Source organism: Pholcus phalangioides, unplaced genomic scaffold, assembly GCF_987345545.1.
Source record: "Pholcus phalangioides strain wild (caught in Gottingen) unplaced genomic scaffold, Ppha-v1.0 ptg000011l_1, whole genome shotgun sequence".
NCBI classification, from domain to species: domain Eukaryota; kingdom Metazoa; phylum Arthropoda; class Arachnida; order Araneae; family Pholcidae; genus Pholcus; species Pholcus phalangioides.
The window spans coordinates 57507498-57524717 of record NW_028301604.1 but is presented as its reverse complement, the minus strand read 5'-3'; the positions used below and the strand labels follow the sequence as shown (position 1 = coordinate 57524717).

The window sequence follows — 17220 nt, the reverse complement described above, 5'->3', positions numbered from 1 at the left end:
TTGTATTTGTATTTGTATTTGTATTATTAGTTAGTTAATTTTTTAATTAATGGTTGTACGACTAGTGAAATGCTTAAGAATTGCAGCGTGACTTCTCTCTCTCAGCAGAGTAATGCATACTCATTATAGGCACACACAGCTATTCAGGTGCCACGAACATACAAGAAAATGTTGGTCTCGGGACCTATAGAAATTTCACAGAAGATCGTATATTACCTTTTTAATTGTAGAGATAAAAAATAATGATTCCCTGTATATTTATATTTGAAATAAAAACAAAAATTATGTGTTTATACTTTTTTTTTGTCTTTAATTATTTTCAGTGGAATCAGATGAAAACATATGCTCCGAAAGGCAAAATATCAAGGTAATAGAGTTGTGTACCCAAGTAAGTTGCAAAACAGTTATCGTTGCATAAAAACATAGGGAAAAACTTTCTCTCTCTTCTAGTAGTAAACTTTTAGTAAATAATGATAGTTTCTAAGGAATCTAATAAAAATAATGTCCAAAATCTGTACCCAAGTCACCCCACTTTACGGTATGTCAGTATTTTAAAAAATTCATGGGCAAAAAAACTAATATTTCTTAGTTTTTATTTTTTCGAGACATTATTTTTTAATACAAAAAAAAAATCATAAATGATCATCAGCTGGAGCCCTCAAATTTGGTACTGGGATATGCCTCTTACCGAGAATTAAAAATTACTGAGTAGATTTTAATTAATAAAAGATATTAATCTTTTTTGGAGAATGAATTTTTCTTCTTAACGCGAACGCCCATGATAACTGTATTAATCACCCATTTTAAAGAGTTTCAACGGTGTATTTGATAATAAATGGTTGCCAAGAAAGGATATACTCATTATACACACACCAGGATATTTTTGATATGAATTGCGTGGGAAACATTTAATTAAAAAAATTGATTGATCACGTGATTGAGAGTAAGCGGTTTTGGGTAAAAAAAATTATTCCCTAACGAGTATGGATTTATTGATAATTTTGTTGATAGTTAGAAATCCAATGTATTCATTGAATATTTTAATCTAAATAAAAAGAAAAATAAATGGAATTAGAAGATTAAAGAAAGTATTGTTACTCATCGTAATGAATACATGGATTGAAAGTAGTGCTATTCTTTTAGATTTTACATTAAGAAGCAGTATTTATGAAATTTTAAATTTTCTCAAGAGAGCAAGTAAACTAACTGGATATCTTACTGAAAGAAAATGTGGTACAGCTGATGTGTGGGCATACTTGCCAACTACAATTGGATTTCCGTAGTTTCTACGGATTTCTACCATAAAATACGGAACTACGGCGAATCGTGGAAAACTACGGAATTCTGCTTCTTTTTTTCAAACTTCTTTTGTTCAAGGATTCCTCTGAATTCCATTATCGTATCGAATACAAAATGACGTCACGCAAAGACCGCATCGCCAAAAAATAAATATCAAGCCAAGAATAAATACCAAATTAATAACAAATCGACATACAAAGATGCGGTTTGCATTAAGATAACTCATCATGACCTAGTTATTTTTGATAAATAAAAACAAAGTTAAAATTTCACTCACAGATGGCGCTGTAAAACGAAAAACTCGACATCTATATACATGTATATAACACATTTTCTGTGTTTTCTCTATACAAATCTACAATTCATACTAATCTTTGCCAAATTTTGAATATGTACCGAACAGGCTCCAATTTAAACTATATAAGCAACTTTAAAAATTAGTCAGAGCTGTTCAAGTACCAGACAGGGTCAAAAACTTTTCAGCCACAATGACTTTTGTAATGTCTATTTTGGTGACCTTGGTTCCCAAACAATGGCTTGTCACTTTTTTAATGCTCCCAGTATATGAAGAAGGTATTACTGGTAGTTTGATATAGAATGCCAGATAGACAACTTTTTTTCTAAAGTTTGAAAAAATTGATTTGAATTTAAAAAAAAATTATGAGAGAAAGAAAAGATTCGACCCCCTCTTCCCGGCGACGAACACTGCCGCTACGGTGAAGCTTGGTTCCAAGGTTGGCATGTATGTGTGTGGTCTCGTATATTGAGTTGAGGAGGGTAGAAGAATATGTATGTAATATATGGAGCAATCAATTGATTCCCAACAGCGTGAATCTTGACAATAAAAAAAAATTGCTTGGTACAGACGAGTTTTCAATATGTGTAGGCTGCGGAAAAAAGACTTTCACACGAACGTAATTTAGAAGTAATTCACCCCAGCACCTTTCATAAATACCAGATTGATGGTTTAATATTTCACCCGCAAAAATTGCATGCACACGAATATTGTTGAACATATTTAATGCTTTGTTCTAGGACAAAAGATCAGTCTCATTATTATCAATGTACAACAGCTACTTCGGGAATCATTTTCACATATTCATTTTAAGAAAATTTTTAATATGCAATATGCACTACCTTTCACCTCTTAATATGATTTTAAAATGACTAAAGAAAGCTAGCAGAGTTGACTGGTTTTGATAAAACGTCTCACTTTCATTTTTTGATGAACCACTCACATTTGTGAAGTTTAAAAAATCTACAGGAACAGTTGCTGTTACTCTTGATAATATGACGATTCTCCATAATGAAAGTAATAATTACTTGCTTGAACAAACTGCGTTAGAAATTTATTGCTTATTCGAATGTTACCATTTCACATTCCAATGCGCTGAAATAATTGCGTTTTTGTTTCTTTCAAGTTGAATGATCCCAGCAAGATGTATTCTGAAAGCATGGACAAGCCTACAATATGAAGGGACTCGCCTTACAACCAATGTTCATTGGGGCTGGCTGGTAGGGTTCCAGAAAAAAATAATGGGCAAATTCATGGTCGTTTGAACAGGGCAGTTTTGAGATATGGGCTCACTTAGGCAACGGCCGGGGTCTTAGGTGCATTGATTTAATGTAAGCAAAAGTTATGCGTAATGGAAAGCATCAAAAGAATTACCTTTGGAAAGCATCACACGTTGTATAAAGTGACATGACTTTGGTTTAAACCACTTTATACGCGCACCATCGTATCGAAATTCAGCTACTTAAAGTTTTGAACTGACTTGAAAACCTACTTGTATATACAGGGTGTCCTGAAGTTCTAATTCGGCCTAATCTCATCAATCGTTCGTCATACAAGTATGATTCCAATTTAAAAAATGTTCAAAATGTGTTCAGAAATCATTCTGTACCAGTTTTGAGAGTGAAAATACAGTGTGTCACAAAATAGAAAATTATAAATTTTTATACGACCCCCGTTCTCCAACTTTCATGTAAAAAGTTGTAGCCCTGTCTCTCTTTTGAGGTCAACAAAGAAATTCCACTTTTCTAAGTAGAATATTTGCTGAGATAATAGAATTAAAATCGGAGAAAAGTTGGGAAAGAACAGCATTAACTAACGGACAACGCTCCTTTCCCTTCTTTATGCTGTTCTTTCCAAACTTTTCTCTGATTTTTGAAATTGTACATCTCAGCGACTACTGCAGTTATATATATATAGTTTTTATTGTTGGGCTCAGAAGAGGCAGGACAACAACTTTGTGACTAAAAGTTGGAAACGGGCATAAAAACGGGCGTATAAAATTTTATTTTTATTTTGAGACAATACAAATACAACGCCACAACAGGCAAAATGCCCAACGAGGTGGCTGATAAAAAGATGCCCATAAAAATAAAAAATACATTTATTTTCACTCTCAAAACTGGTACAGGGTGATTTCTGAACACATTTTGAGCGTTTCTTAAATTAGAACCATACCTCTACGATGAACGGTTGATGAAATAAAGTACAAATTAGGACTTAAAGGATACCCTATAACAGGGGCGTAAGCATCGATCTTTTGAGGGGGCACAAAAGGCTTGGAGGAACGACCAAAAATTTTGACTTACCACCCTTCAAGAAGCATTTAAATTAACAGAAATTAGTTAAAATAGCATATAGAAGTTATTTTATTTCGATATATTAATTTTTTTTACCGCAATATTAAATTTTGTTTCTGATTTTTGGACAGCTTGTGGGATACATTTGTTTCAATAAGTGTGATATAAATATATTTTTTTATTTAAATGTGTATTGATGTGTAACTAGCGATCTGTACCTGTTTCTATATGTATGTTTGATAACGAAAAGAGAAACAACTTGTTTTGAAATTGAAATTTCAATATGTAAAGTAGTGTAATCATAAAAAAATAAATATTTTCTCTGTTTCTATCTGAGAAGTTAAATTTCAGAAATATTCTTAAAAAAAGAAAGAATCACCATGAGCAAATTATCAAAGAATTTATTGTAAGATGAATTTGGAACAGATTCATGTGTAAAGTTTGCATTCCTCCATCCAGGTTTTCATGACATTACAAGCACAATGGAATAAAAATTTTCTCTGTCAAGTGAATTTCGGCAAAGCGTTTATTTACAAATATTTTTAAGAAATAAATTCATGTGTGTGTGTGCATTGACATTTCCACTAGTGAAATGACAATAGCTGAAAGTTCCCATTGGCTCTCCATTTGTATATACTGAGAATTCCCAGCCGTATTCCTTTTCGAATGCAGGCATTAAACTAATAGCTGCTGTCAACACGCTGTTGAACGCACTTCATCTCAGTTGCTTCCCGCTACCATAACAATTCCATACAAAGAATGTTAGGAATTTCGCTTGTAGTTGCAGCACTGGGAGAACGATAAACAATTTATATAATATACGTTCATCTACTCATGCCAACTTCATAATCTCTGCCTATATAACAGGTATGAAAAAGTGCAAATAAAAGAATGTTTCGTGCAGCTTAAAATTTTTTATAGATTGCAGATATGCAAGACAAGAATGCTTCAATAAAATATTTTACTATGGTGTTACGTTTCGAAAAAAAGACTATATACTACTATGTATCATTGTAATATCCCGACCTAGACCTTCCGGGCCATATGGGACAAAAGTACATACTATTACAGTGAACATATGTGGGTACGTCGATATGTGAAAAATGACCCACAATTTTTTTCCACATTTGCATAAAAATGTTACAAAATAAAACAGTGAACCTGTAATATTGAAAAGTGTAATCATCTGAAACAAGTATAAAACTCTTACCTCATTCACTGTTCGAAACAATTACGGAAGATGTAGTTTTTATTTAATTGTGATTTATAAACTCTCTTTTTGTAAAATTTTGACAAAGAAGATTGTTAGGCATTCGAAAGAGTTGTGTGACAATTAAATATTATTATAAATTCAAGTAAATAAATTGAATAAATTTAAATAAATAATACATATCCCCTAATTGTTTTGAGCAGTTTATATGCCGGTTAGTAACAATTTGATTATTAAAAATATACACAAAATATTTATTTTGTGATGGCTTCTTAATTATACCAAAGAAATTTTATCGGATCGAGTTCAACAAGCTGAAGTTTTTGAAATAACAAAAAAACAGCCGAAATCTAGAGGTTGGAATAGTATGATATTTTTATTGAAAAATGTAAAATGTTTTTCGAATCTACCCGAAAAATTCTGAATTTTTCTTGCTTCAAAATGTTTACTTATATTTCTGTGACTTAAAAAGAATCACCCCTTACGTATTTCATTGTCTTTCTCTTGAATGATTAAAACTTATGAAAAACTACTATGTCATAGTCAAATTACCAAAACATTAAAAAAAGGTAAATGCTTTAGACACAATTAATTTGGATTAAATTTGAATGAGCGTACAATCAAAGCAGTTAGGAATTATTGCCTCTGTCAACTTGCCAATCATTTTGAAACTTTAAATTAAACATAACTTTTAACGAAAAAAGTGATCAAACTACAAAATGAGAACTGATAATAGCTTTTTTGTTAATTCAAATAAGAAACAAGTGCGAAGAAAGAAAACTATTAACTCTTGCTATGATTAGACTCCGAATAGTGTTTATCAAGATGAATGCAAATATTATAGTTCTTCTATTCAATTTATTTAGCAAATCAATCAAATTCGCATGTGACATGTAGGAAACAAGCGCAAAATTACTTCAATCAAACATGTCGCGGCAGTGTGTCTGGAGACGGGGGACATAATAGCTAATGTTTGCAAGAGAAAAGTCGTATTTGTAGTAGCATTTGCAATTGTCTGTTTTCCAAAAACTTGAGTCTATTTCCATAGCAACTAACAATTTCTACCAGACTCTTACCAAAAGCAATATTGTTTGCGGCACAGACTTGTGTGTATTGTTGTGTGTGTAGTTATTACTTTAATGTTATAGGAAATTCATTTCACGAAACATCCTTGTCATATTAGCAGTACCCCCTTAAGCAATAAACAGACGATACTGATATTTTTCTTTTTTTAGTTGTCACTACACGTGAATAGCTGATTTTAATTATTATGTACTAATCCGCTGGTTCTCAACCTTTTTTGCCCAAGGCCTCCCTTTCAACGATTTCTCATTCCTGTACCCTCCCTTGTGACCATGATTAATTTCCTATCCCCACTCCTCCCCCGTTTTCCTGTTAGAAGATAGTTATTCAATTATTTGAAGTATAAATATGTTTGAATTTAATTAATTTTTGATTTATGAAAATAATAAACAGAAATAAGCATAATACAATACTGTAAAAAAAATATAAATTATTTTCAATAAATGTAAAGTTTGAGCTTGAAGAGGCACAATGTTATCAAGTTACTGTACTAGATGGCATCTGCATCATTTACAAATTAGTTTTTCTTGGGTAAATGTTTATAGTTTTATTCCGAATTATCAGTTGCAGCTTTCAAAATACGCATTCTTATAATGATAAAAATCGCAAAAAGTGGCATATAGCAAGCAGTTTCATTACTTTTATTCTCTTCTGTAGATGAAAGTACTAATGAGGAAGTACCCACACAATTGAGTCACAATTGAAAATTCAACCTTTCCATCATTTTAAATTACAGTAAAATATATATCAAGGATATAGGTCCATGTTGTTCTCTACTCTTAATTTGAAAGAAAAATAAGTGAGAAATTTTAGAATATTTCTTTAAATCGTTCATTTCAGAGAAACATGTACGCAGTGACATAACTTCATTTTGAAAAAAAACAAATTTAAATAACTTGTGAACATGTGATTATCAGAATTTCCAACCCATTAGAAATTATAAATGATCAGATTTCAAATAATAAAACTATCGGTTCGTTAATTAATTTCGATACGGTAAGATTTACATTCATCGCGAAAATCGGATGACAAGTGGCTTTTTGGTTCTTAATGTGGCCTCTCTCTCGCAAGTGGACGAAGCAACGCGTGCGAGGTGGCTTAAACACAACGCAATATTTCACATAACAGTCCTACACATAAAAAAAAATAGTTCGAGATGAAATTGATAAAAAAAAAATTGAATTTTTTCAGGCCTGTTAAAGTAGTTGAACCATGGGCGGAGATACGGTGGGGGGTAGCGTCAAAGGTGGATTCGATCGATTTAATGTATATATGAATTGACATCATCATCATCGCCCCCCCCCCCCAGACTTCCAAGTCAATCCACGCCTATGAGGTGAACTTCAACAATTTGACGGGAAACAGTTCTTTTTATAACTTTAGAAAGGAAATAAAAGAAAGGGTAAAAGGAGAAAAAAAAAAAGAATGAGCAAAAGATGACTTTGTTTTGCGTAAATGCCTTCAATTTCCACTTGCGTGTAAGGGCTACTCGCCTCAATGAGACCCCATTTATGCGTCTCAGTTACATGACTCATATTTATGAAACGTTTGATTTCGGTCACGATTTATCCCTATATACATTTCAACGTTAAAATATTTCATTTATTTGACATTTTCACTTCAACTCGATCTACAAATCTTTGGAATCTATGGACATCATTTCCAACTATCAAATCCACCCAATTCTTTGCAGATTGTGAAAACGTGAGACTGAAATTATTTTTCACGCTTATTATCAACGCAAAAACCATAAACTTTAGGTCGACTGATACTAAGACTCATTGAGCTGGTTATGGACATTTCAAAGTAGACACTTATGATAATTTATTGAATTTTTCTGTGAAATCAGCAGTTTCAAATAAACGGATTTAAATTGTTTGAAATGTGGTTATAAGCCCTTTAAGAGATTTTTTTTCTAATGTTCACAGCATCGTTCTTGCAGGGTAAAAAAAGTGCATTGAAATTATTTGGGCTGTGAAGGTCTGTTGATAGGAAACATGTACAATATTGATTTAAAAACCTTTAAAGAGTTGGTGTCAATCTTAGAGGAAGTCTCAAGCATTATCTGCTTTGATTAGATATAAAAATCAATCAGCAAACAAAACGACGATAAGATGTTAGAAATTTAATTAGTTTTAGAAATTGAGTTTTCTCTGTCAAATTGAAAGGAATAGCATACAAATACTGGAGATCGAAACAAAAGAAACTGTAATTGGCATAAAATTACTGAAGTTATACAGCAACACAGTTTAAAAAAAAAAAATTAAAGTTCGCGGGTATTTTTTCTCTCGTGTATAGTTTTTATATCGCAAAGTTTAACATGTAATTAAAACAATTGATTTTTTTGTGATATCTCTATTGAGGTACAGTATATCGGGATGTTTCAGTTGTGCAATTTCCGCATTTATACGAAGTTTTGGCGCAGCCTCTTCAATGACAAAGGTCAACGAGTATTTTAGGGTCACCAAGTTTGTTTTGAAGTACCACAAATATGTAAGGGTATGCGTATTTTGCATAGCTGAACATTTCAGGTATAGAGATGAATAGAATCACCGAATTTTATTGTCAAGCTCTACATTCCACACTAACTTGTTCAGGCTTTGAACAAATACATAGTACTAATTTATCATTGTGATTCAGAAAAACCAAGAGCGTGCAACTCTTTCTTTTTCCAAATTTTTTCCTATAGTAACCAAATAAGTTTTCGCTTGATAACATTTACTACATCACTATAACCAGCACTCAAAAGAATGGCAATGAATGGCAGCCTCTTTGTATGAAAAATCTTGGGACAATTTCCTGTCTTTAGTGTTACTCCAATTTTGTTGAAGCCTCTTCTATAGTTTGTGCCATGGCCTACTATCAGACTCACTGTGTACGTCGTAAAAAAACCCCAGATTACATGCAACACTTTTCTTTTTTTCCTCTCCCTCATGATAATGTTACTTGATGTTACTTGAATGAGAAAAATTATGAAAAATCTTAAATTTCTTCGTGGCTCCCCTTTTGCGAGATTTTCATCCGTAACCCCCTTGAAATATCCCAGGGCTTCCGATTGAGAACTACTGTACTAATCGATAATAAAAATACCCTTTTTTGCTGAGGAAAATGCGGATATAATACATAGTATTAAATTACATCAGGGACGAATAAATTTGACTAATTTAATTCATTTAACAGGAGCACCATAATGATTCTTAATCAATTATGAAATAAAATATGAAAACTATTTGCGATATTAGACAAATTTTTATACACCTGTGCATATAACTTTGTAAATAATTTTGAAATATTGTATAAAATATGTCGATTTAATGATATTTATAAATTCTATAACAAAGTTTTGGAGAAATTCTTGCACAGGTTTTCTGACACGTTTGTAGTTACCAGTACAGATGTATTTTTATGAGTAGTAAAAAATTTCAAAGCATTTTTCAAATATATTTCCGTCATAAAATGAAGAAAACGTTGTTTACAAGTTAAGCCATAATATGCACACACATTTTTGAGCTTTGATAAATAGCTTTTGAATCAGACTTCTAGCAGAGAAGAAAAATATTTCAGCTTTCTTCACATTTTTACGAAAGCAAGCGGCGAATAGATAAATAATTTGACAGCAGTATTTTTAGTCCACACGTTAAGAGACACACACACGTTGTATTTCAATTCATATTCTTGCACTCTTTCTTTGTATAAACGCGAATTTGATAGTTGATATACGTGCTGAAATGTGAGATTGTCATGTGTGTCAACTCACGTTTTTTTCATAAAATTAAATGTATTTTATTAAAGGTTGCATGTACGAATTTTTTAGTACCGATTCAAAACACTACAAAAACAATCTTCTTCACTGTTATTTCGAAAAAAAGCTATAAAAATAAGTTTTTATTTCACGTTCGTGGCATTTTTGACTAATACATTGAAACTATATGACTAATTCATCCGATTAGTTAATTAGTAATACTGGATATATCTTATAAACTAGAAAAAGGAGATATTCTGGATACTTGGATATGAAAATGTATTTAACGAAAAAAAATGTTTTTTATGGTGATAAATTTTTTTCATTTTGACCATTTATCTCAGTGATAAAAATTAAAAATCGGATTCTTTTGAAACAAATGTATAGCATATGTAACTACAGAATTATCAAAATGAAACATACTCAAAGGGGTGTGGTCGGCTGAAGTTGGTTTTCTGTGGTTCCCAACTTCAAAGCGCAAATGCGAGCCGATCTCCCCGTTAAAAAGTCTCGCCACAGAGAGTAACAGTCCTACAACGATAAATCATTCAATCATAACACTTCACTCATAGTTTCAAAAAAACTGGTGGCAGATGGCAGCACTACACATAACAAGCATTACAGAGAAACACAAAAACTTCACGTCAGGTTTCACTGCACGTACACGCACATTTCCGCATGTACCGATTCGTTGGGGGTTCCGCGTGGGGGGTGTGGTGTAGCAGTAGTAGGTAGGGCCTCCAAAAAATGGCTCGGGGATCCATGATGTTCTTTAGTCAGCCACCTCGTTGGGCAGTTTGCCTGTTGTGGCGTTGTATTTGTAATATTGTAATTTTGGTGTGAAGGGCGTCTATTGGTAGAAATGACAAAATTTAGACAAGTGATAATTTAGCTAAGATCACTGCGTTTAAAAAGTACGGAAGTTCTGTCTCGTGATTAGATGGCGCTGTATCAATGCTGTAACTTGTTTAACTTATTTGAATAGGCTATTCAGAACATAAGCAAATGATGAGTTAGACAAAGGAGAATTACCTCTGCAAAGGCATTATTTACCATTTATTTGCTTCACGATGCTCATCTACATTGAAAAAAAAACTACTAGTGGAGGCATTTTACCAGAATTTAGAGAATTCTCTTACTGTTGTAAGGAAATTTCACCGTCAGAACTAACCCTTAAGACTTATCTTTTCGCAACAAGATAACGAAATTCGAAACAACTTTTGGATTCTTCCAGGTAGGAAGAAAAACCTGTTCAATCTGCACACGTGAAAAAGGAAGCAACTAGTCTAGTGACACAGTAGTGCGAATATACTAGATGTTTCTCGTATTGTTGATAGGCAGTTTTATTTTATAACTAGTGATGCAACGAATTTCACGTTATTGTCTGTTAAAATCCAGCACGCTCGTTAACTGTAACTGGGGGAGTGACACTGAATTTTATAGAACGTTTATGCGTCAGCTCCTTGCATGGATGGCAGATGTTGCTTGGCCTTGAAACAATTCTAGGGTCTGATTGCTTGACCCACAAATGAAAGAGTTGTGATGCAGAATTACTACACACAACGTTCTCTTATTAGGCAGTATTTTGTGTGTGAAGAGGTGGCTACACGAAATACCTTCATAAGTATCTCAACTCTAATATGGTTTTAAATTTATTTCGTCACTGGGGAAAACGGTGACATGTTGAGAATTTTTATCTCAGACCTTCAACAACGTCGGTTCGTCCAGGATACGATATTCATCCCAGTCGGTGCTACTCATATTTCTCGTATTGTTCAACAGTTATGGCAAACTTTCTCAGACGTAGGAGTGATCGAACTATTTTTTTGACAGCAACAGCTTGGTCCCCTTGCTCGTGTGACTTCTGGTTGTATGACTTCTTAAAGGATCTGGTTTGCGAAGAAAAATTCGTTACCCTGCTACATATCTAAAAAGAATTCTTCGGCATATTCGAGGTATTGATGCGGTAAGTTTAGCCGTCAAAACAAGTTTTACGAACGGAAAGCATTAGTGAAAAGCAAAGAGGGCATATCGGAAACATGTAAAACGATTTGTCGAGCAAACTTTCGGCAAACTTTTATTATAATATGATAAATTGCGAGCACATCTAATGATTTTAATGATGCGCAGTCTGCATTTCATGCAATTCAGCGACGTCTAACTCAGGAAATTTAATTTCCACATGTCTGTTTATACGAGTAATTATAAATATTCCTATACTTATTCAATGCATACCATAAACAAATCATTACCGTAATTTTTACAATAAGCGTTTCATACGTAGGCATCAGTCAAGAAAAGCATAGGATTTCTTTTAGATGTAACCGCCGCTCTTTTTTGCTGTAAAATTCAAGTATATCTCCCCGCCTTAAAAACCAAGGCAGGGGATAATCAACCCCCTCGAGAACTCAAGTGTATTATTCGTTATCGGTTTTTTCTCATTTTCGTTATTGGAACTGGCGAACGGCGAAAATATACACCCATTTTTCAAAACAGCTTTGCTCTATTCCCGTTTTAACTAATTTCCCCTCTAAAATTTTTTTTTCACCTAGAGTACCAGTTCGCTATGTTCGGCAAGGTAATATGCCAATACACAAATGGTGTATCTAATGATTTTGCGCGTGCGTGAAGTATTTTAAAGCTGCGCGTATGTGACCACACACGTTGAGAGAATATTGCGTGTATAATGTTACTAATATATGCAATTCCTTCCTAGATCCTTCATATTTATGACTATTTCATTTTCTTGGCTCCGATTTTATTTCCGAGTGACCATTTCCAAAATGTCTCTTGCCAACGATCATGAACTTCCGTAGATTGGGTGCACGTGATTTAAGAAAAATATAATATTGAATACTTATAAAATACAGAAATACTAATATTTTGTACTATATAGGCAAAAACCAAGGAACAAAAAAAAATTCACATTATCCACGTTTTTCCATTCACTTTATTACACGGCTAATCGACAACTCTAATCTAATAAAACTGTTCCATAAAATATCAGGGGTACATTCAACCTGAAAGGCATAGAAGATATGTGTCATAGGCTTATTTACAAACAGGAACAGCAGACATATCTTTACAAGCAGGTATATTGCCAATCATGAACATTTCAATAGCTCTAAACATCTAGCGTGAAACTTTAAAATTCCATTCATTTCTTAAATTATAAACGTTAAAAAAAGTTTTTTGAAAAAATAATGAATTTCAATAAACCGAAATATTTCGAGGTAAAATTACGTTCGCGCATTTGGTTTGACTAGTTCGAACAATGTTCGCTTACGAAACGAAAAGCTCGGTCTTTTGTAATATTCGTTCCAAAATGACGAACAAGAAATAAAGTGTAAAGATGCAAAACTAAAATAAAATTTATATATCAATGGAAGCACAATAATTAGTTATATTTTCATTAAAACCATTTTGCATTTGTACAAACGTTTTTGTACGTCACAAGAATTCAAGACAATTTATAGTTATCTGTGCGATTTCTAAACTACCAATTTGTTCGTGCGTTAATCGATGTAATAGCATAGCACATCACCTTTATCCAGTTAATCATGTTTATTTTGGAAATAACACATTGCCTGCATACAATACAGATAAAGCTAAGAGTGAGAGAAAATGCCAATTTAAAATGACGAAATAAAACTGATTTTTGGTTGTATAATTCTCAGATCCGTGTATAATGATTTATTTGAGGGCCCCCCAACAAGTTATCACACACTTGTGTAAGAGTTTAAGAGATTAATGCGATTTTATTGATTATTTATCGGATTATTTCTCAGATATGTTGTGGTTAAATCGTCCAATTTATAATATTTTTTGACGTAAAAATTTTTTTACTATGAACGAAATAGACATGACTATACGTCATAATGTCATAGGTCGGATAATAACTTCTAAAAATAGGCAAATGTTGCACTCCTTATATGCTTGTCCTAGAGATATGTGACCTAATTTGCTTACATAGAACTAATAATGATAATAATAGCGGAATTCCAAATCAGACTAGAGAAAAACCCTGAGAAGTTGAATGGAAATTCTAAATAATTAAACATCGCCTTTTCTTTTAAAATTCAAGTAGCAAACAATACAGTAAGGCTGCAATGCAATACGTAAACTGTTGCAAACCAGTGTATACAAATTGTACGTCATGGTTTTGAAATTCTGGTATCTAAAAATATATTAAACATACATTTTGGTTTCAATCACTCGAAAACGCAAGTGAAGATCAGATACTATCCTTTCCTAAAACTTATGTAGTTATAATATTAAGTTCGTTTAACGCAAAACGTAAAAATTTCTATTCATATTAATCGAGAGATAATTTAGCCGTGAAAATTCTACTAGATAGAATAATACATTATGGTGCAAATGTTTTGGCTGATATTTCTGAAAAACTTTATACAAAAAATCCTCAAGCACCATTTTTTTCACCACATATTTTTTGCTTTATATAAAAACATTTTCAATTTATCACTCACGTAAATTTAACTAATTCCGCTAACAGTATCAGGAAACTATTAAAAAATATATGTTCTTCACAATATGCTCAACTAAGGGATTTTTCCCCTGAAGCAAAATTGGTTAAAAATATCTTTTGTACAAACTGCCTCAAAATAAAGAGAAACATTCAATTTTTAAATTGTTCCACCTCGCATTTTTAACCTACGCTCCGTAATCACATATAAACTATTCATACAGAATATACATAAACAAGATAATTTAAAAGGTTGATAAAAACTTTATAGATTGGAGCTAAAATATATCTCAAAAATCGTTCGTACATAGATAGCATAGTAAATAAATACCCTGTAATCATGTTTACATATAACTATTTTCACTTCTGGGAGGATATGAACGTGTGAGATCATTATTCGCAGATTCACGAAAATGTTCTCTTGTACTTTCGGAAGCCATAACATTCATTCTACCCGTACCGGATGCTTTAGCACCCTGAAGTTTCTTTTCGTTGAGCTCGTCTTCTTCAGATATGTTTAAGATAACTGTCGCAGGTAAACTGCAATTTCCCGATGATGATGAAATATAATCAGTTGTACTTGAAGAACTGCTGAAAGAACTCGAGGATGATGTTGATGAACGCGAATCTCTAGTTACTCCCGATCCATTCAAAAACTTGCTGTTTATTGAACAGTGACACGAAGAACTAGGGATAGTTACTGGTATAGATGATGTTGTTGGAACACAACTATTTTCGTTCAGTACTTTCCCCTCATCCAATTCAAATGTTTCAGATGTGCTGGTTCGTTCTTGACTAGATCGATAAGGAGCAAAACTTCCATCTCGGAATGGGGCTTCAGTTGACCTGCTATTTTTACAACTTTCGGAGATATGCTTTGAACAAGAATTTTGCGATGCGTAACTATGGCAACGACATTCACCATCGCTATCTTGAATACCACAGCAGACATTCGGTGACTTATGCATTTGTGTGGAAGGTAGGTTCTGACTAGTACTTTTGGCAGAGGCCGCCTTGGCACCATATTTATGAGAATATATGTCTTCAGAACGCATATATTCAGAACTGCTCCCACTACTGCTGCTACTGCTCCGAGAACAGTGGGAGAGAGACTCAATGAAGTCACTGATATCGGATGAAGAACTGCTACTAGAACTTTTGTACGGATCCAAAATAGAAAGACTATCAACTGGTACACTGTGGTTTTGGTGGGAAAGTTTTCTCGGTGAAACTAAAAAAAAGGGGAAAAAACACGATATTGATAATTATTTTCCAACTAGTTTCTCTTTACAATAATGTGCATAAAACGATTCATGTAAGTGCATTAAACACAATACAGATAGAGGTTTTATACTAATCCGCATAAAAATTACATCAAAACTGAGAGCATCTATTTCATTATAGCTCTTATACTGCAATGTCTGGAAGCTATCGTCTAAAAGCCAGGAAATATACGTACACAGCATTTTCTCTGAAAAAAGTAGTAGTGGTTTTGTTTTTGACTTCATAACGAGTAAGCCTAATTCGCTAGGGCGTGGAAGCCCAGGTCTATAAGATTTTAGCTTAAAGTACCAAAAGATGTTTAGACGTGTCGCGAGTTCGATGATCGATTCGTCTTTGTCAAAAAATTTCCTGACGCGAGGGTACAACAGACACGGTGGCAACACTTACGGTCCCGTTCAAAGCACACGAGCTCTGAGGGAAGATTGAGATTCGTTGCCTTTGTAGTCTAGTGCGCTCAACCAGAAATGGGAGATGACGTGGGCTGGATTCCCCGCAAGGGCAGTTGAATCACAGAAAAATATTGTCACCGCAAAGAGTCTCACAACGAGGGGTTAGCGCAAAACCCCCTCGTTGAGTATAGAATCGGCAATAAATTGTAGGTCCCGGTCTAATAGCGTTCGTGTGCAGAAAATGACCGTGGTGCGACAAAAAAGATCAAATGATCTAATTCGCTAATTATGCTGCAAGACCCTGATAATACGACCGTACAGAAGGGGGTGACGCGAGAAGTGTATCAGTAGTAAATTTTAGTAATTGATGGTCAAGTACGTCAAATTAGAACGGGAGAAGGGCGGCAAAAATTTGAATTGCCCGCAAACGGCAATGCCATAAATACGCCTCTGGATGGATTTAAAGCAATAGATGTATATTATACAGAGGTTTGGCTGTACTAAGTGCTAAGAATTTTGAATTTTACTATTATTATTTGTATTTATATTTACGACGTTTTGTATGTAGTGATTTGCTATTTTCAGTATTTATGTATGTATGTATTTTTTTGGATGTATTTTTTTCCATTTCTCTTCAGTTAGCCACGGCAACATGCCTGTGTAGAACATAACTTCAGCTAAGACATCTATGAAAGTTTTTCGATGAGCTCTAGATTCAGTCAATGACAGGCGTGTACCGACGTTTTTCATTTGATAGACTAAGAGCGTAAAATATGTGGCAGAATTTTACGATAAATATAATAAGACAATTAGTGTGCTGAAAATCTTTCTACGCAGGAATTTTTCATTTAACTTTTTCTTCCTATTTGCACACACACATTGTAACACATCTCTTCCGTCTCTCGCTTTTATGTACTCGTAATAAGCAGTTGCTTTTTGGAGAAAGCCAGCCCATAAAGATTTGGTACTTCTTAGATAAAAAATTATTTCACTGCCATATTCATCGACAGTGTTTAAACAATCGTAGGTTACGAACACAGTGCAAGTAGATGTTCCGATTCCAACAGTTGGCGCGCTACGGATTAGTTAAAAAAAATCAGGTTTTTTAACCAATTCGTAGCACACCAACTGTCAGAAC

The 17220-nt window shown here is 33.4% G+C and overlaps 1 protein-coding gene and 1 long non-coding RNA gene across 4 annotated transcripts in view; one reads left to right on the top strand and one right to left on the bottom strand.

Moving 5' to 3' along the window:
• The window catches only part of LOC149080619 (uncharacterized), a 33069-nt gene extending 28928 nt beyond the window's left edge, over positions 1 to 4141 (top strand). The window contains exons 2-3 of the long non-coding RNA XR_016193609.1: positions 324 to 388; positions 2721 to 4141. This is a non-coding gene — a long non-coding RNA (uncharacterized LOC149080619). The remainder of the gene's footprint in view (positions 1 to 323; positions 389 to 2720) is intronic.
• Positions 4142 to 14566: 10425 nt separating this feature from the next.
• The window catches only part of LOC149080618 (uncharacterized), an 87318-nt gene continuing 84664 nt past the window's right edge, over positions 14567 to 17220 (bottom strand). For all 3 annotated transcript variants that reach the window (XM_089239769.1, XM_089239768.1, XM_089239770.1), the window contains one exon: positions 14567 to 15640. In XM_089239769.1, the coding sequence (XP_089095895.1) occupies positions 14754 to 15640 (887 nt within the window). In that variant the 3' untranslated portion in view covers positions 14567 to 14753. The remainder of the gene's footprint in view (positions 15641 to 17220) is intronic.